The following is a 19,753-nucleotide window of genomic DNA, read 5'->3' as shown; positions in this document are numbered from 1 at the left end:
TGTACTCTATACCAAATTATTCCTTTTCATAAGGTCATATTACCTATTTTTGTTAATAACAAACTTGACATTAATGACATTATTTTAATGTTGGCAAGTAGATTTCAAAAAGAGAGATGAAGGGCCATATATATATGAGGCCAAATGACTTCTACATCCTCCCATCAGAAATCTGCAGAAGTCATATTCCCATCACCTGCCTGCAGCACCACGGAGCGCTGAAATCTGCCTTGGTACATTCCACTCCAAACTGACTGAGCAGGTTATTCCGTATTCTCCATGGTTTCTGCACTTACTCACACTGACCTCCTTCACATGAACATGAGGGATGGAGTTTAACAAGGCACCTTGTTGCTAAGGTGCTGGTAGTTTTGTGAGAGAATTCATGGGAAGTTCTTTCTATCAATCATCACTCTTAAAGAAACAGCACATTAGAAGGTTTTGGTTGGTACATGAGCCTGAAACCCTCTCTAAAACTCTTAGCTCAGAAAAACTGCACATGGGCTGTACTGTACATGGGCACCAAAATAAAGCTTTCTCTGTTAAAGCAAGTCAAATGATTATCTGATTATCTGTAAAAACAGGAATGGATATGACAGAGATGCTCTTATACAACAGTGCTAAACTAGCAAAGCAGTTCAAATACATAATTTAATAAACCTTAACTCATAGGTGAAATATACCAACAACATCATCTTAAGAAATGTAGAATATTTATTCAGTACAGAAATGGGACCTTAAGAAGTAATGGGTGTTTATTGAAGAGGGCAGTACAGGTGAGTGTCTTCCATTGTAGAGGTAAGGGGTGACATCACTCCCTCCTCACACACCCTTACTGTCCATGCCAGGTAACAGAGTGCATTTGGGGTCCATCATAAATAAATACAAATACACTATAAAACAGACCTGTGCTGTATACACAGTGTGTGTTGTCCAGTTGTTTAATAACTACAGAAACATGTATCAGCAAGTGTAGTAAAATCTACCACTTGCCAACAACTTGAACTCAACCACTATTACCACTCCAGTCTTACATATTCCACTGTCTTATATGTCTTATATGTCTGTCAAATGTTTAAAAGGGACCTTTAAATTTAAGGGAAGGAAGTCAGCATACTCCCGACCCCCCAAAATACTCCTGTTATGACTAAATGATGATTATCAGCACTACCAAAAGTTATATTCAAATTAATAGTACACTGACAATTAGCATAAACAAACAACAACAAATAAAACAATAATAAGGCGTAATTACAGCAACCTTTAGAAGACATCAGCCAACAGCCCGAAAAAAGAACCACTCAATAACAACTTGTAAGTTTTCATAACGCAATGTAACAGTATGTTGCAACTTTTAGTTTCAGTAGATCAGTAGCCAGTTCAGTTTCAGCTAAGCCAGTTCAATTCCCATTGAACCAGTTCAGTTTCAGCTAAGCCCGTTCCCATTGAACCAGTTCAGTTTTAGTTGAGACAGTTCAATTCCCACTGAACCAGCTCAGTTTTCACTGAGCCAGTTCAGTTCCCAATGATGTCATTCTTTTCTTTAATAGACAAGAAAAAAAAATTAAAAATCAACATTCAGTATAATGATCTGTGAGAAAGATACAGTAACGAGCAAGGTGCTGCATTAGTGATTACACAGCCTGGAAACCACAGGCATAGTAAATAAAATATCCATAAAAACAATTAAAAACACACATGCACACACACACACAAACAGAGAGAGAAAGAGACAGAGAGAGAGAGAGAGAGAGACAGAGAAAGAAAGAGACATTTAAAGGTTGTAAGCACGAGTTCATGGTAAAAGGAAAAGAACATTACCCATAATTAAAGGAGCTTTTCAACAGACAAGTGATGAATTATCTGGCAGATAATTCCTAAACTAAAAAACAGACCAGATAAAAAAAGCAAACATTTGTTCACTTATCTCTTCAATTATATTTCAATATTTCAGTAGATGGCTCTAAGAACAGCACTCAACAAAACACAAATTTACATGTGATTAAAATCATAGCATTAAAATACTGATTTTGTTCTTAGAGATTTTGGTTGCATATTATTTCAAATATTTTCATTTCTAAATATTGTGTAAAACTGACATTGATAACAGTGTGAACATAAATCCATTCACACTATGCAAAACACTGGATTCCATGAATGCGAATATGATAATGTGAATATGAGAAAATCCCTCCATCTCCTCGAGCACTTTTCCTTGAGAAGTTACAAACTGAGGAACCTCATATAATGAGACAGAGCATTTCTGATGAGGGCCAGTGTTTGTGGCATATACTGTAAATACACCTCTACTCCAGTCCAAACCCTGTACACTGCATACATATATATTCTCATATTGATCTAGTTTTTCCCTCCTATAATGTAACATTCCAAATGGATGAACGGTTACTAATACAGTTAATTAGTAACTGTAGTCACACTAAAGTCACAGATGGGATCACTTACAGTTACATTTTCTCTCAAATACTTTTTTCATGCAAGGACTTGAAGAATATGCACCTTTCTGACATCGTGTTTAAGAATAAGTCCACATTCATGTAAGTAGCAAGTGTATTTATTGGTGAGTTTGCTTTCATCACCACACAAGCCCTGGTAGAACTAGTAGAACTGCTATCAAATTACTTTTACTGTCTCAAATCAATCCATCAATCCATCCATCCAATTTATTCAACCAGGTAGTCCCACTGAAATCACCTGTCCTTTTTCCCTGGCTAGGTAGGCCATTCCACCATATCTCTTATCATATATTTTATTTCATTATTTTTTGTGTGTGTGCAGATAACAGGAGTTTTGTAATTGAGGGCAATTCCTTCAGGAAAATAACTTAAAAATATTTTTTGTGCCCAAAACTACTGAAATACATTTGCTGATTTATATTTGAATTTACTGTGGAAGTTGGATGTCAGTTATACTATATGGTGACTGCCACACCAGCCAGTTCATAATGCAGAAGTTTACAGATGAAAAAGCTGCATTCACAAAGATATCTGTAAACATTATGCTAAACCTTACACTTGTCACATAGCAAGAACTAGAAATGTTTACTAGAATATGTGAAAAACTAATTTTCAAATGTTTTGAATATTCAACCAGCTGTAATGCTTAAACAGCCAGGTTGTAAAATCACCACAGAACAGAGTCGGGGGGTGGGTAGATCTGACTCCATACTGAACAGGCTAAATTACTAATGAGAGTTGTGCTATAATACCTGGTGTTACAGCATGTTAAACAAAATGTTTACTAAGAAGAACTTATGAGAGCTCTACCTCAATGTATTTCTGAGTTTAAATAGAGGTTGATTTCAATTGGTTACCTTTTTATGCTTAGGTAGGCCTGCCTACAGTGTGTTTGGACTGGGTTAGGCCTTGTTAACACAGGCTTAGGTTAGGCCCAACTTACCCTGGATTACTTATGAATTCATTGTAATACTGCAAGAAACAGCTCTATTCCTGACAGTAGTGAAGCTCTCATCACGGGGAGAGATCATATAAGGGGGGACACTTTTAAAAGTGGAAACTTCTGCTCTAACCAACCAACACACAAGAGAACAGAATACCACCGCAGACTACCATGCCATTAATGTCGGTTGCTCAGGGGCCCAGCAGTGACAACCCAGAAGAGGCTGGGCTTGAACCAGGAACCTCCTGATCACAAGCCAAGCACCACAACCTCCGAGCCACCACTGCCCACCTCTGCTCTCTGATAGCATACAGGCTGACTTAATTTAGACAGATGGCTTTGTTCACAAAGCCTACATGCACACTCATCCTGTACTTTTCAATGCAAAAACTGTAATGACACTCAATGACTGAGGCTTACTTATAAAAACCTTACATATTAGACTGTTGGCAATTTAGGTGGGAATGTATCTATCTAGCTGAAGTCCAGCTTTCTGTAGTACCCTAATCCTTTCTGTAGTTCACCCACAGGCAGTTAGCCAACTATTTTATGTGTTCCTCAAACCACCATCTCAGCAGTGAGCTACGAGCACAGGTTCTGGAGTTGGTCCCTTAAGTCCTACCCCATGCAGCTGCTAAGTATTAAAGTAGTGCTTGGTGTTTGTTTGCTGAGTTAAAATAAAATGAACTTCAACATTCATTTGGCAGATCAAGAAACGCTGAGTTGGCTCAAATACAATGTAACACCAAACTCTGAAGATAACTTTTTTTATCTCGTAGCAGTGCACTATAAAACAATCTGTAAACAATTTCCCCCCAACTTAAAAGTACTGTCCTAGCCTACAGTTCACTTCATTGTGTACTGTAATGAATTTAAACCTTATTAACAGGCTGATGAAATGTACCCTTCTCGTCCCAAATCATCATCAGCTGTAATTAGTATATTTGTAGCAACAAGTTATAAATAAATTAACTATATTTTCACATTACTGAGTATAGGCTTTGCTGAGAAACATCAAGAATGATTGAGAAACTGAGCACGTCACTGCTGCATGTCATGTATCTCTTTGTTTTAACATGGTCACTGTAAGTATGCCTAGAATTAAATACTTAGTAGTGTGACTGTATATCAGTCCAGTATTTTATGAATAACAATTCAAAACACAAGTACCAGTTAGCTAGTATTCATTCCTGACCTAGACTCCAACCAAACCAAATTACAGTACCAGCTCAAATGATCATCACTAGAAATTAGTGACAGTAGTGATAAGATGACATTCTGTAACTTGTGACACATTGACAGCAGTGATGTAATATTCAGTTACCAAGGAAATGGACGTCACTATGGCAGACAGGTTGGAATTCCACTGTCAAACACAGTGTAGACACTCCAGCAGAGGGTCAGAGTAGTAACCCTGTTATCAAACATATGATGGCCAATAGAGTGGCAGTAAACTGCACCAACTCTCTTTCTATTATGACAAAATCTAAAGCTTTGATCGAAGACTTGCAGCACGCATGGCTATGAATCTCCAGTCTTGTGAAGACAAGCTCCACCTGCAGAGGGACTTCTAAACTGTAAAGGTTCCAAATATTTGCTCTTCCTGCGTTCTGCACATTGCTGAGTTTAGAACACACAACAGTATATAATCAGCTCAATTCCAGTGAGGACACAGTTAGTTCTTGGCATGATTATGACATTGGCCTCCTTTGTACAAATTATGTTTTTCTATAGGTTACTACAAATAAATTTTAAATGTGTGAGAGTCCAAGGTGGTCACAAGCATCAGTGTACAGAACTCAGTCTATAACAGATTGATACAGTCTGTGACAAATAACCTCCATCTATAATAGATAACCACACTAGGGTTAAGCTTAACCCATACTTTTATGCAATCTGCATTAGGCAGCTTTCATTTACAGTGTAACTGGCTCTATTTAGACAGATCTGTGTGGTCCTTCATCTTACAAACTGTAACCGATTTTAAAAGGTCTGACAATCTTAAGTTATCAAAGGTTACTTGTAACCTAGTAAGAATTACAAGACTGCTTGTAATCAGTATTTTTCTTCCACTTTCATCTCCACTTCTTGCAGATCAACTGTGACGGTGGTCGTACCATTACGTAGTTCATCTCTACTTCTTGGAGATCTTCCTGAAACTGGCTGTACCAGTATGAAGTTCATCTCCTCTTCTTGCAGATTTTTGTGACTGTGGTGATATCAGTATGAAGCTCATCTCTACTTCTTAAAGATCTTGCCAGCCTTCCTCTTGGGCTCATATGGTGTCCTCAGGATGCTGGGTGTTTCTTCCATCACTCTCACCAGCAGGTTGTCAATGTAGTCCTCCAGCTCGCGGATGTGGGCATCCTTCTTTCGCACCATTTCTTTCTGCTTCATCAGCTCCTGCACGACCTCCTCAAATGACAGACTCAAGTATGCTGCCCTGGTGGCCTGGAGGTCCTGGGCCTACAAAGAATACAGTAACTGCAGATGAACTCATCATATACATCATATACCTATTGTCTAAAGTGTAATACTACAGTACAGTAATGCAAAGACAACATTAATACTAAATAAAGTTATAAATACAGTTACATTTATATGAACAATACATTTATATGAACATTCATATTCAGGTACCAAGAAGAGTTAAGACCAAAACAAATTTTTTTTGGCCTATGAAACATTTCCCACTATCAGATCATTTAAGTCAGGCAGAAAGGAACAACTAAGAATTAAGATCCTGAACAGGTTCCTCTCTATACCACCAGGACAACAAAGTGATTAATGGTTAGAGATTAATGGACAACAAAGAGATGAACAGGTTTGAGCTATGAGCTTAAATTCTACATCAAGGTCAGTTTAAATTGCAAATAAATAAATTTGAGTAGCACAGTGTTTCAACTCTTAACATCAACAACCTTTACCATCTGTACTGTCGTGCTTATTACTAATTATTGCAATCTAATTAACATCTTCCTTGCACTGGATATATATTACCACACCATTAAAAAAAAAAATTCAACCATTTTATGGTATAATAACTCCAAGTGCTTTATTTGCTTAAGTAAAAATTGTTTGACTCAAACAGATATTTTGATTCTGACAAAACTTCTGACCAAGACGTTATACTGTCGTGAAATGTTAGAAATACTACGTGATCCTAGTTGGTAGAGATGTACCCACAAAATATGTTATGATCCTTAAATATTTACATGAATGTTAAAATATTACCTAACTAACACACTCTATCTTGTAACAAAATAGACCTCAAGAAACAATAACCAAATAACTACAGTGTTATGAATAAGACGTCCATTGAAATTTGACAAAAGAACCCAGAGTGGGGAGCTGAGCTCTGTCTGAAATGGATCACTGCAGAGTCCATGGTCTAACCCTGTAAATGTGCCTGTGTCCAGTACTTATCCTCATTGAAGACCTCAACTCGCTAGGCTAATAATACAACATTACATTACATTATGTTACGTTACATTACGTTACATTATCTCCTTCAGATAATGGTCATGAAGATGAAGCTACTGGCATTCCATTTCCCTGAAGAAAGAACATGTTTTTTTTACCCTCATAAAACTGCCACACCTAAAAAAGCTAAACTACAGAACATGTCGCTTGTAGGTTGACTGATTTTATTAGAACATTCCATACTAAGAAGAGTCTTCAAAAGAGGTGATGCATATAATAAAATAATTCTTCAGGTGAAATATCAGCCCAGTTGTTCAGTCTATACACATCAGCCAGTTCATGAAGGTGACTCTATCCTGAATCTTACATGCTCTACACAACTCATTAAGGTGACTATCCTGAATCTTATATACACTGCACAGCTCAAAGTGACTCATATCACTGCAAAGCATTCATATTGAAATTATTCCAGGCGAGTTCTCATAGCAAGGTTTAAAATAACCTAATTTATTTTGAGATATTTGGAATTTATTTTTAAAAGGACTTAGTAACCATACCAAGTAATCATACCAAGATCCATAAGTACAATCAAAATACCGCTGAACCAAAGATCCCACGTTGGTTTTTTAAAAAACAAAACCTGTCATAACCCTATCTGTCTGACCTCCTGACATGTAACTGTCCAACAGACATCCTGCATAAACAGCTGAATGCTTAAGTTCCAGTTCAATATTGTCAACAACCACAATAAAACAATATTTAAAAAATATTTCCCTTGTACCAAACAACATGGATTCTGTTTTCCCCAAATGAAATGACAACCTGTTCTCAGATATCCACCTATTTTCAAAAGTTCTTCATTCAATGTACATGCTACCTTGCTCTTGTCTTTATGGTTAAAAAAAAATAATAATAAAAAAAAATAATAAAAAATTGAAATATTGAATCAATCTGCCTGCATATGTTCACATGAGCATACACATTTTAAATCATTGATGTATAACTATATAATCATTAAACTTGGCGTCCTCGTGTTCTTTCCATCCCATCAGATATGAAACAACTCATTTGACAGCAATATCATTAAACCCTACAAAATATGGTGATCAAGAGTATCAAAGCCATTACCACACAAATTCCCTTTATCCATCGCACTGCTAACAAAATCAATTAAATAAACTTTAATTCAAGCCTAATCTGCCCATATATAAATACATCCCCCCCCCCCCCCCGCCATTATGATCTTGGTCTCTGCGCACAATATCATTTTTAACCTCTTTTATTGTTTGAATAGTCCAGTCATGTTTCTGCGATAGAGAGAAGTCATCCTGTTTGGTAGGATAAAGTAGAGATTGGGTCTCTCATAGGTCTTATTCAGAAGACTAAACAACGGAGTAAGAGTCTGGTTCAATGAGCCTTCCTTTGTCCATCCTAGAAATACCAAAAAAAAGGGCTTATCTACATGGACATCATTTCTGACGCTCACCTCCACTAGCCAAGAAAAACCTCTTACCACAAATGAAACTCATTGCCAAGTAATGAAGGCATTTCACAGGGTGGATGTGGAGTGATGGTGGAGGGTTAGAGGGTGGCAGAGGTACTGGTGTGGGAGCAGGGAATGACCATGACCCAGCAACCTGCTGACCAGCAGATTCTGGAGAAGTAGTGAGATAAGGCTTGTGCTCGGCATTCTCCAGTTGTCTCATTACCGAAGCTAATGAGCCTTTGCACTGAAATCTAAAACTTGAGTCCTTTGAAATGTCTTGGACGTCTTCCTCCTCCTTACGCCTTAATTAGGACCCACAATGGCAGCGCATAGACATGTTGCTAACAGGCTTCAGCACTGCGTGAGGAAAGCCATGTTCAGCACAGTGTTAACTATTTAAACATTTCAGTCTCTCTTCTTGCAAGGTAAATGCTACTCCACATCAGACATAATGACAAGAACCATTATTACAATTATTACACAGCCAGAAGTGACACTTCACCCTGGTTTAACGCCGGCCGTGGTTTGACCTGTCAGACCAGCAACAAATTGCACAATACTATAATCACAATTCCAATTATTAAGTGGGTAGGACAAGCCTGCTCACTCGCTTAAAAAAAGGAACATGTTAATAACATCACACCATTTCAAATTACATGTAGATCAACGACGATGACCAGCTATTTCATCTGTTAATTAGCTAAATGGTACTTGAAGCAGAATGTCGCCGGTAACACCATGGCAGAGATCAGCTCCATCTACTTCTATGTCAAACTGCTATGCAGTAAATGATTCATTAAAAGTTTTGGCAAGTTTCAACTTTTCAATCTAAATATAAAAGGGGAAAAACACCATTCAGCAGCAACAGTGGACTACAGTGTACACACTACACATCACCTGTACACTACACAGTACAATGTACACTACACACTACAGAACACATGTACACTACAATGTACACACTACAGAACACATGTACACTACACACTACAGTGTACACACTACACAACACATGTACACTACGCAGTACAATGTACACACTATGCAACACATGTACTCTACACACTACAGAACGCATGTACACTAGTGTACACACTACAGAACACATGTAAAACTACACACTACAGAACACATGTACACTACACACTACAGTGTACACACTATACAACACATGTACATTACACAATACAGAACACATGTACACTACACATTACAGTGTATATACTATAGAACAAGTGTATACTACAGCACACAAATGTCAACGTTAGGGTTAGGGTAGATGTGAATATCAAGGTTAGGGTTAGGGTTAATGTAAATATCAAAGTTATGTCAGATGTAAATGTCAACGCTAGGGTAGATTTAAATGTTAAGGTTAGGGTTAGGGTGAATCTAAATGTCAAGGTTAGGGTTAGGGTAAACGTAAATGCTAAGATTAGATTAGATGTAAATGTCAAGTTTAGGGTAGATGTAAGTGTCAAGGTTACGTTTAGGGAAGATGTAAATGTCAAGGTTAGAGTAGATGTAAATGTCAAGTTTAGGGTAGATGTAAATGTCAAGGTTACCTTTAGGGAAGATGTAAATGTCAAGGTTAGTGTACATGTAAATGTTTTGGTTACGGTTAGTGTAGATGTAAAAATCAAGGTTAGGGTTAGGGTAAATGTCAATGTCAAGGTTAGCATTAGGGTAGACGTAAATGTCAAGGTTAGGGTACATGTAAATGTTAAGGTTAGGGTTAGGGTAAATGTAAATGTCAAGTGCTTTAGTAATGTTTTTGGCCGTGTGTGCTTCTGCATGTAGATGCTACTGAAAAGCAGCAGAGAGAAGTTGGCATTCTCATCCACCATTCAATGTTGTAGTTCACTGATAATGTGAAATTTTCCTGCACAGCTGAATTGAAAGAAACAGGAAGATGTTCTAGCTTGTGTGTGTCATTTGCACTCAGTACAGAGTAACTGACTCAATCAGACACCAGCGATCTTAAAGGTAGCTTAGCATAGCATGTTGCTAACTCATTGAAGGATTAAGGTTTTGGGTGGAAATTGACTGACTGGTGCAATTTCATTCCGCATTATGTTCATCTTTGCATATTACATTCATCTTTGCACAAGTCACCGCGTATTCTCTATGACTGCATTCACTGAACCGTAACATGCATACGATGGTTTGGGACGAATGCACGTACCATTACACCCTTACTATCGAATGTATACATATTTTATATATGTCCGACGCATGACCATGAACTTACATTCTCCCTGGCAGTTTTCTTGCCCTGTGTCCTCTCAGGAGAGGTCTTGTTCTTGTGGCTTAAGTCTTCATTGCTGATGGGCTTTTTTATGCCATCACTGCAAAACAGGAAAGAGAAAACAATCATCCTGCTACATGGAACATGGAACTCAACCCTCTGGTATATAGACTTTTACCCTCTGGGGCATGGGCCTTGACCCTGTGGTACATGGACTATAACCCTCTAGCACATGATGCATGGACCTTAAACCGCTGGTACATGGTACCTTAATCCTTTGGGGCATGGGCCTTGACCATATTGTGTATGGTGCATGGACTTTAACCTGCTGGTGCATGCATTAATGATCTAATGAGGAGCACAAAGAAACACATATGTACATACAATCATACATGCACATATGTATATACAATCATATGTCTGGTACATGATGCATGGATCTTAACCTGTTGGTACATGGGCCTTAAGCCTGTCGTACATGATGCATGGACATTAAACTGCTGGTACATAGTCCTTAACCTTCTGGAACATGGACCTTAACCATCTGGGGCCTTGACCATCTGGTACATGGCCCTTGACCTGCTGGTACATGGGCCTTCACATGCTGGTACATGGAATTTAACCCTCTGGTACAAGATGCATGGACCTTAACCTGGTGGTACATGGACCTTGACCCATTGGTACATGGGCCTTGACCTTAACCCTCTGAGGCATGGACCTTAACTCTCTTGTGTATGGTGCATGGACCTTAACCTGCTGGTGCATGTATTCATGATCTAATGAGGAGCACAAAGACAAACACATATGTACATACAATCATATATATACGTAAAATCACTTTAAATAGTGTTCACATAAAAGCACAGACACTGACACATAAAATGAACATCAATATCAGCATAACCTTTATAATCTATCTGTACTGAACATAGGCAGTATAGTCATAGGAACAGGAAAAGGAGGGCGACAGTTACTGCATCACCTCCCACACTCTGTCAGAAAACAGGGGTCTGGGGTTCCATTTACCAGCAATCACTGTGTCATTGTGGTAATTCACCACAACGAGGCCAGCACAGCAAATTTGAAACAGCAGGAAAAAAAAAACACTGGTGTTTTCTTGCGGCCTCTTTTAAAAAAACAAAGCAAACCCAACAGCTTATTTTGCTCAAGTAAATTACTGTTAATAAATGTATTTTTACAAGCCATAATATTTGTAATTTTAAGACTACCAATCTAGAAGAATATATACAGAAAATAAGGTCAATCATGACATCTCTAACTATTAAATAATTTCAGACATTTAGTTAAACTGGCATAGTTCTCCTGTGCAGTGGCCACCTGGTTGACCTGTGATAACCAGGTAACTCACTTCCTGAGCCAGATAACCGGGTAACCCTTTCTCTGCTCTTCCTCCCTAGCAGGCATTTTCTGGAGGCTTGGAAGTTAGCTCAGCTGACTTGGATAAGGCCTAATGACATTGATAATATCTTCCTAATGACACACCTTCTCTTCTGATTAAGAAGGAAGTTTAGGGCAGTCTCCATCATCTCACGCTAAAAGAAGGGACATGGGCTGAATTTCAAGCAGATCAAGGTGAGCTCTGAGCTGACACAAAGGATTAAGGGTCCTGCTCAGGGGTCTAACAGTGGCAACTGGGCAGTGGTGGGGCTTGAAGTGGCAACCTTCTGATTACTAGTCAAGTACCTTAACCACTAAGCTACCATTGTCCCACTTCTCTAGTCTTATGTGCTCTTATTATTTAAATATTCATATAGGCTTCTTTACATGTTCTTGGTTACTATAGGACACAAGAGTTGAACTAATCCAAACTGCTCATTAGCATGCGTGGAGAGACTCACTGCTGTATAGGATGTGCGTTTGTGACCCTTCTGGTGATATACTGAAGGGTTCTATCTATTAGTCTATTAGCAAAATAACAGGAAATCTGACCAAGAAATTCATGATTTCCATTACAGGAGCATGCCTATGTCAGCCTGGTCCTTCAGCATACTGAAAAAGGGGCTACAGTATTATTAGTAAAATGTGACTATGTACATGCTAACTCCAAGCAATGCCTAAAAGCGAGATAGACATTTTGGATTACACACAGTGATACTTGAAAGTTTGTGAACCCTTTAGAAGTTTCTATATTTCTGCATAAATTAACCTAAAACTTCATAACATTGTCACCAAGTCCTAAAGTTAGATAAAGAGAACCAAAACAAACAAATGAGACAAAAATATTAGTCATTTATTTATTGAGGAAAATGCTCCAATATTACATATCTGTGAATGGCAAAGCTATGTGAACCCTTATGATTAGCAGATAATTTGAAGATGAAATTTGAGTCAGGTGTTGCCAATCAGCGGGATGATAATCAGGTGTGATTGGACACCTTGTTTTATTTAAAGAAGAGGGATCTAGATAAGCCTGAACAAAGAAGATTTCAGAGGACCTTAGAAGAAGAGTTGATGATGCTCATCAGGCTGGAAAAGGTTACAAAATCATCTCTAAAAGGTTTGGACTCCAGCAATCCACAGCCAGATTTTGTATAAATAGAGGAACTTCAGGATCATTATCCTTCTCCCCAGGCATGGTCGACCAACAAAGGTAACACCAAGAGCAAGGCCTGTAATAGTCTGCGAGGTCATAAAAGAACCACTTCTAATCAACTAAAGGCATTTCTCACATTGTTCATGAGTCCACCATCAGGAGAACACTGAACAACAATGGTGTGCATGGCAGGGTTGAAAGGGGGAAGCCACTGCTCTCCAAAATGAACACTGCTGCCTGTCTGCAGTTTGCTAAAGATCACATGGATAAGCCAAAATGCTTTGGAACAATGTATTGTGGACAGATGAGACAAAAATAGATGTTTTGGTTTAAATGGGGAGCATTATGTGTGGAGAAAGGAAAACTCCTGCATTCCAGCATAAACTCTAATCATCTATTAATCATCCCTTCTGTGAAACAAGGGGGAGGTTGTATCATGGTTTGAGCCTGTTTTGCTGCATCTGGGACAGGCGGCTTACCATCGTTGATGGAACAATGAATTCTGAATTATACCATCAGATTCTAAAGGAAAATGTCAGGTCATCTGTCCATGAGCTGAATCTCAAGAGAACATGGGTTATGTAGCAAGCTAACGACCCTAAGCACAAAAGTTGTTCCAGCAAAGAAGAGTTAAAGAATAAAGTTAAGGTTTTGGAATGGCCAAGTCAAAGTCGTGATCTTAATCCAAAAGATATGTTGTGGAAAGACCCAAAACAAGAAGTTCATGGGAGGAAACCCACCAACATAACTGAGTTGAAGCTGTTTTGTATGGATGAATGGGCTAAAATTCCTCCAAGCCGACGTACAGGACTAGTCAACAATTACCAGAAATGTTTAGTTGCAGTTACTGCTGCAAAAGGGGGACACACTACATACTGAAAGCAAAGGTTCACATACTTTTGCTGCACACAAGCATGTAATATTTGATTATCTAAGTAAAAGTTTGTGTGATTTTAAGTTTGTGAGTGTGGAGAATGGGGGGTGCAGAAGGGGCACCCACTTTATGCACTCCACATAATGACAACAACAAAACAGACAAACAAAAACATCCTCCAAACTACATGACATCAGAACACAGCATGATGAGTAGACTAAAGATCAAAGTAAATACAGATCCTGGGATACCAGGATCTGTATTCTTGTGCCTTACCTGGGCATGTACTGTGGGAGGAAGGGGTTGGTGTCACCACCCAACTCAGGGTCAAAAGGGTTGGGTGAGCGGAGGTCACCCGAGCTGCCTGCATGGCCCCCGCTGCCCACCTTGCGGCCCTCCTTCTTCCCTGTAACACGCTCCAGGAGGCTGAACTTCTCCCTCCTGTCCCTGCACTCAGCCCGCTCCCATGCCACACCCTGCTCTCCTTCGAAGGGGTTGCGATTGCGGGGCAGTGTGGCGTATTTCTGTGGCATGTGTTCTCCCATGTCAGGGAAGGGGTCTCCAGCACCGGTGTCAACCTGGTGTCCGGGCACCTCACTCTGTGAGCGCCTGTGGGGTGATGCACCACCTGGGGAAATGACAGTCAGCTGATCACCCTAACATTAAAGCACAGCCAGTTCCCTAATAAACCTAACAAACAGTGGTATGCAACAGTTAATCAATGCATTCATCTCAGTATCTTGTACTTTTTACGTTTTCATTTTGGCTCATAAACAGAATGATTTGCTCAAGAAAATATAAGTTTAAAATAACATTTTGGTGTAGAAATCAAGATTGTTTTGGTGAGAATATTCTTCTCAACACTGCATTCAGATGTTTATGGTTAAATGGAACAAACTGTGCAGTTATATTTGTTTCTGCATGTATAAATAGATGAACTAGACTGCCAGAGTAATACTGCTTATGACTAGTTATGTGTTTTAGAAAAGGGGAAGTCGGCACAAGTGAGACAGACTTGCACTGATATTATCTTTCACACCAATGTGCCAGAGCCATCATGCAGTCCATCAAAACCTCTACAGTGTGTACCAGCCTCACCACTCTCTGCTATGGAGCCCGTGGAGTCCACCTTGGGTCTAAAGTGGCTGCCGGTCAGGTCAGACATGGAGTGTGCAACAGAGAGCTTCTGGGTCCCAGCCAGGAGTGAGCGTTTGGGTCCAGGCCGCAGTGGTCCAGCCTGGGTTTGCTCAGCAGCGCCACTCTGGGGGATGGGGTCGCACTGCGCCGAGCGCGGAAGGATAGCGGAGGAGGTGTCTGAGAAAGTGCCGTCGTGTTTGCGACCCTTCATCCTGTCCTTGAGCTTGGAAAAGGGTGAGCGAGGCTTCTCCCTCATGGAGAGGTCGAACATGCTGGCTGTCAGGTTGTTCCGCATGAACTGGATGCTCACCTGGATCTTTCCCCGTTCTTTCTTCTTCTTGCCAGCACGGGAGTCCAGGGCATACCAGCTGCCAGAGACCAGTCGTGCATGCAGGAGAGAACAAGATACATGCAGATACTAGACAGTACAGTTTAAAACACTTTCTACAATTCATAAGGGAAAAGCACTAACTGAAAATAAAGGTAACAAAATGGACAAATAACTTTTTATTATTTCATTCTATTGAGCACGTGTTCAAAAGTATATGATAAAGGGATAGGAAGGGATTAGTGAAATAGAACATATTGGTGAGGGACAGTGGTTTACTACATGTGAGACAAAGAGCAGCTTCATGCAGCTCTGATGTACCAAACTGGAAACAGTCCATCACCTTTGTGAAGAAAGCACAGTAGTTTAAGGTCCTTTCCATATTTATAATTAATTAAAAAGAAAAAAACAGGGGGACAAATGTTGGCGGCTGCAAACCTCAATTTCACACAAATTCACAGAGGCTGTTCCTTGTGGAAGCCCTTCCTCTCCCTGAGAGTGGATATTATAGCAGGGGTACCTCTACTTCCCTGGTAAGTGTGCTGGTCTGGGACACATAAAGTATGTGGTGTATCGCACCCTGTCCAGGATCTTCTACCCCTCCTGTTTACTTAACCTCTAGCGCTTTCTCGTCTGCAAGTAAGACGACTAAAGCCATAACTCTGTGAAAAGGAGGTGACATTTGCACAAATCTGCCCTTTGTTCATTCACTGCTTATAGCGGCATTTGAAGATTATAAAAGGACGAATATTTCTGTGTAGCAGCATAAATTGTGAGAGGGCTGTTTAAGGCACTTGGACAGGCTCTTTCTAATTCAGATTCAGTGAAACACATAAAACACAGCAATGGTGAGAAACCTTCCTGTTTGAAGCCAAAGCTCTGTCAAACCTTAAATAAAGTCAAGAGATATTTCTTCTTCACTGTATGCTGCTCCAGAGGATGCATGACTGCAGCTCAGGTACTAAGATTTTACCAAATGTAAAAGGGCAGATACAATGGTTAAACATTTCTGCTATACTTGTTTCTAAACTAAGAACCTTGTTTTTTTTAAATGTACTGTTTCAAGTACTGTTCACAGGCGTTCCTCCATTGCCATACTACTTAATTAGGCTGCCCATATAGAGTAACCCTAACCCTAACCCAGGTGTCAGGTAGCCCATATAGAGTAACCATACCCTAACACTAACCAAGGTGTCTGGTAGCCCATATAGTGGAACCCTAACCCTAACCCAGGTATCAGGTAGCCCATACAGAGGAACCCTAACCCTAACCCAGGTGTCAGGTAGCCCATAAAGACAAAATGCTAACCCTAACCTAGAGCTGGGTGATATGGCAAAACAGAAGCCTACCTGAATTAAGCAACAGAACTGGACATCTGTAATAGCGTTTAAGCACAATAAACAGCGTTAGAGTAAGCATATGGACCCAGCCTATGGGTCCAGCCTATGGATCATCAAAATTAGATAATAAGAAGTGTTCAATGAGTCTTACACAATAGAGACTATCTATCTGAATCAATTGTTCAGTTAGTTTTATAATAACCACACAGCACCTACCAAAAAACTAGAAAAGGCTCATAAAATATCAGAACCCTTACTTGTTTAAAATATGGGAGTGACTTTACAAGCACACTGAATATAACTACCCAAAGGGACAGAGTTAATAAAATATAAGGTATTTCCCCTATACACTATATCAATGACCTGATTGACATCTTAAGTACATCAACACATTGCCTTACATTTGCTCAGATAAAATAATTTGTCAAAGTGCAGGCAATATTTTAAACAAAAAGCTTAAAGTGAAAAGGCACCTGCTCATGGCCAAATTAATGCTGAGGGTTGACCACAGAAGTGTTATAGCACACAAACTACAGTAGCTCTACATTTCCTCTGCCATTTAAACAGGAAGAAATTGCAGTGCAGCTGTGTCCATGCCTAAGTGAGCACGTCTCTAACCGGTACTGTGGGCTATGTAACACTGGCCCACTGGGAACACACCTGTTTTGACACTGAGGCTGGATAAACCAGAAAGGCAATGTCACGTTTATAATTGTCCTCACCAAACTTGTTCATGGACTTATGGGCTTTACCACACACATCTTTTCCACACAATGCTGCTTGTAATGTTTGTAGCAAGGCCCTTTTTTCCTTAATAGTTTTTATTTTCCATGATATTGGTTATGTGTCTTTCAGTCCTGTTTTCACACCATTCCTAATTACACATTGTAATAGAGTGATGGCTTTGCCATTTAATGGTTAAAACTTAAGATGATATTTAGATGCCCCTCCTACATAAGTTAAATTCTACAAGCTGAAATTTTATTCCAATTATTGGCCCACATTCAACCTAAACCCTCTGGAAATCTCCTGAACTGCTTTAAAGAACAGAGGGCACTCTGTGTAACAAAGGGTAACACTACGATCAGCAGGATAGATCGATAAGCAGACAAAAATGATAGACTAATAAGTTTATAATAACTAATCATTACTGTGAGTATAATCATTAAATGCAATTCAGAGAATGCTAGTTTTAGAAATGGTCATATTGCACAGGGTGGGAGCTACAGTGATTTGAGAAAATACCAATGTCAGCACTAATGACTCAGACCAAAACTGACTGTTCATTATGTATGCAACTAGCCCCTACCCTTTAGTACCAGAACAATGCTGCATCCATAATTATATTTTGTTATAAGGTCACTTACTTTACTTTTCGCCGCTCCTTGTTGTCAAATATCTCATTAAGGTTGATGTTCTTCTGGCCAAGGAATTTATCCATCCCAACCAGAGATCTGTGCATCACTACAAGACATAATTCATAAATCTCTGGGTTTCCCTCCATTAGCAATCCTGGCAGTTCGAATGAAGCTTCCTCTCTCCACACTGGACTCAGGGTCTTCTCTGCCACTGAGGTAGAGTACTTCTCTTTACCCAGCTGGATAATAGTGTAGGCATCATTAGTGCCATTCTTGCCTTTGGGCTGCAGGCTTGTTGCTTGGAGAACTGTTACCTGAACGTGAGTGGGGAACCACTTCTGCGACTGTTCAGCTAATGACATTGTGATATTTTATGGACAATGGCGTATGTAGCCTGTGTATGACAAATGTGTTTGATAAGATCACTTAAGATTCATTGTTTCATTTGTTTTAAGAGGCTTGCACAATAGCAGTGTCATTACTGGTGCAACAACGGTAGGTTGATACCAACGGAAATTACTTCCGAACAGTTTATCTATCTAGTTTAATCATACCAATATAGTTGTCTAGTTTCATCAGACCAGTATAGCTGTAGAGTTTAATCAGACCAGTATGGTTATCTAGTTTAATCTCTCCTTCAGCAATTCAGTCAAAGCGTATACGTCGACAGGCCACATCGTCAACATCTTTCTCAAGTCAAGTAACCTGAAAAAAACCGAAAGGACAGAAAGCCAAGCTCAAACACTGATTTTAATCACTCGTTTCCGTAACTAGCTGTTTAAATGAACCGAAGCAAATGCCATCACCGAATAACTGTAGCTATAAAACAACAAAAAATAAGTACCAAGTTTAGCTCACGACAAATAGCATCAATGACTTAATGTGCAACCGTTTAGTACTACTGAAAGGGAACATTGTCTAGTATTAATTAATATTACGATCAAACTTACATAAGATGTTTAGCTTAGCTATAGCAACATATTTTCCTCCCTGTCAAAGCATGAAGACAGTGCTATAGGATTAATTTACCTTAAAATCATAATTCACGGGCAAATGCAGCGAAAGGACTGAATAGTGAATGTTCTACTACATTCATGTCGTGGTCTCTTTAGTTTGTTCTTTTTGATGGCAAGGAAAACATTAACTAATTTATCTTACAATTCAGATGAAACAAAACAGTGATGATCCAAATCAGTTCTCCTCGACTTCCTAGTTCCTCATTTCCGCTGATGTAGTCACCGGTCAGAGTTCAAACTCCTCCTCTGTTGCTATGGAAACACAGGGAGGGGAGGGGGGAGGGACGAGTCTGTGGTGTGTTTTCCCGCGAATTTGAAATCACGCTGGGGAAAGCTTGTGAAGATGAGCATAACCTTTTCGGTATTCGGTTGTTCGGCCTTACCTATAGCTTCTGTTTGAATTAATGACCTCAGTGAGAGTCTGTTTACCCAGCTAGGTGATTCCATATGAATGTAGTAGTTTGCCTTTTACAGAGTACCAAACATATCTGAATACATGTACTTCACTTGGCTGTGACTATATAACATAAAAGGGAGAGGAAGAAGAACAGACATTTTGAAGGTCTTTACTATGG

At 39.4% G+C, this 19,753-nt stretch overlaps 1 protein-coding gene across 4 annotated transcripts; it reads right to left on the bottom strand.

Moving 5' to 3' along the window:
* Positions 1-696: 696 nt before the first annotated feature.
* rab11fip2 (RAB11 family interacting protein 2 (class I)) lies at positions 697-19,398 on the bottom strand. 4 transcript variants are annotated; one of them, XM_081724631.1, is made up of 7 exons: positions 19,192-19,373; positions 18,717-18,867; positions 18,172-18,556; positions 15,098-15,504; positions 14,276-14,627; positions 10,575-10,671; positions 697-5,883 (listed from the first exon to the last, which is right to left on the bottom strand). In XM_081724631.1, the coding sequence occupies exons 3-7, from the start codon at positions 18,522-18,524 to the stop codon at positions 5,656-5,658; spliced, it is 1,437 nt and encodes a 478-aa protein (XP_081580757.1). In that variant the 5' UTR covers positions 18,525-18,556; positions 18,717-18,867; positions 19,192-19,373; the 3' UTR covers positions 697-5,655. The 4 variants fall into 4 exon arrangements, with proteins under 4 accessions (XP_081580757.1, XP_081580760.1, XP_081580758.1 ...); XM_081724634.1 differs by having other exon boundaries at positions 18,172-18,268; XM_081724632.1 differs by having other exon boundaries at positions 18,172-18,867; positions 19,321-19,398.
* Positions 19,399-19,753: the final 355 nt, after the last annotated feature.

Source organism: Electrophorus electricus, chromosome 12 (genome assembly GCF_041902795.1).
Source record: "Electrophorus electricus isolate QZ-2024a chromosome 12, ASM4190279v1, whole genome shotgun sequence".
NCBI lineage: Eukaryota > Metazoa > Chordata > Actinopteri > Gymnotiformes > Gymnotidae > Electrophorus > Electrophorus electricus.
The sequence above is the reverse complement of the archived record's forward strand: the minus strand, read 5'-3'. Positions and strand labels throughout refer to the sequence as shown.

Excerpts from the sequence above, each read along its gene's own strand:
- rab11fip2 (XM_081724632.1), bottom strand. The coding sequence starts at position 18,524 with ATGTCATTAGCTGAACAGTCGCAGAAGTGGTTCCCCACTCACGTTCAG. Across the intron at positions 14,628-15,097 it reads GGGCTCCATAGCAGAGAGTG|GTGGTGCATCACCCCACAGG; the intron begins GTGAGGCTGGTA and ends TCATTTCCCCAG. Across the intron at positions 10,672-14,275 it reads CTCCCACAGTACATGCCCAG|TGATGGCATAAAAAAGCCCA; the intron begins GTAAGGCACAAG and ends CCTGTTTTGCAG.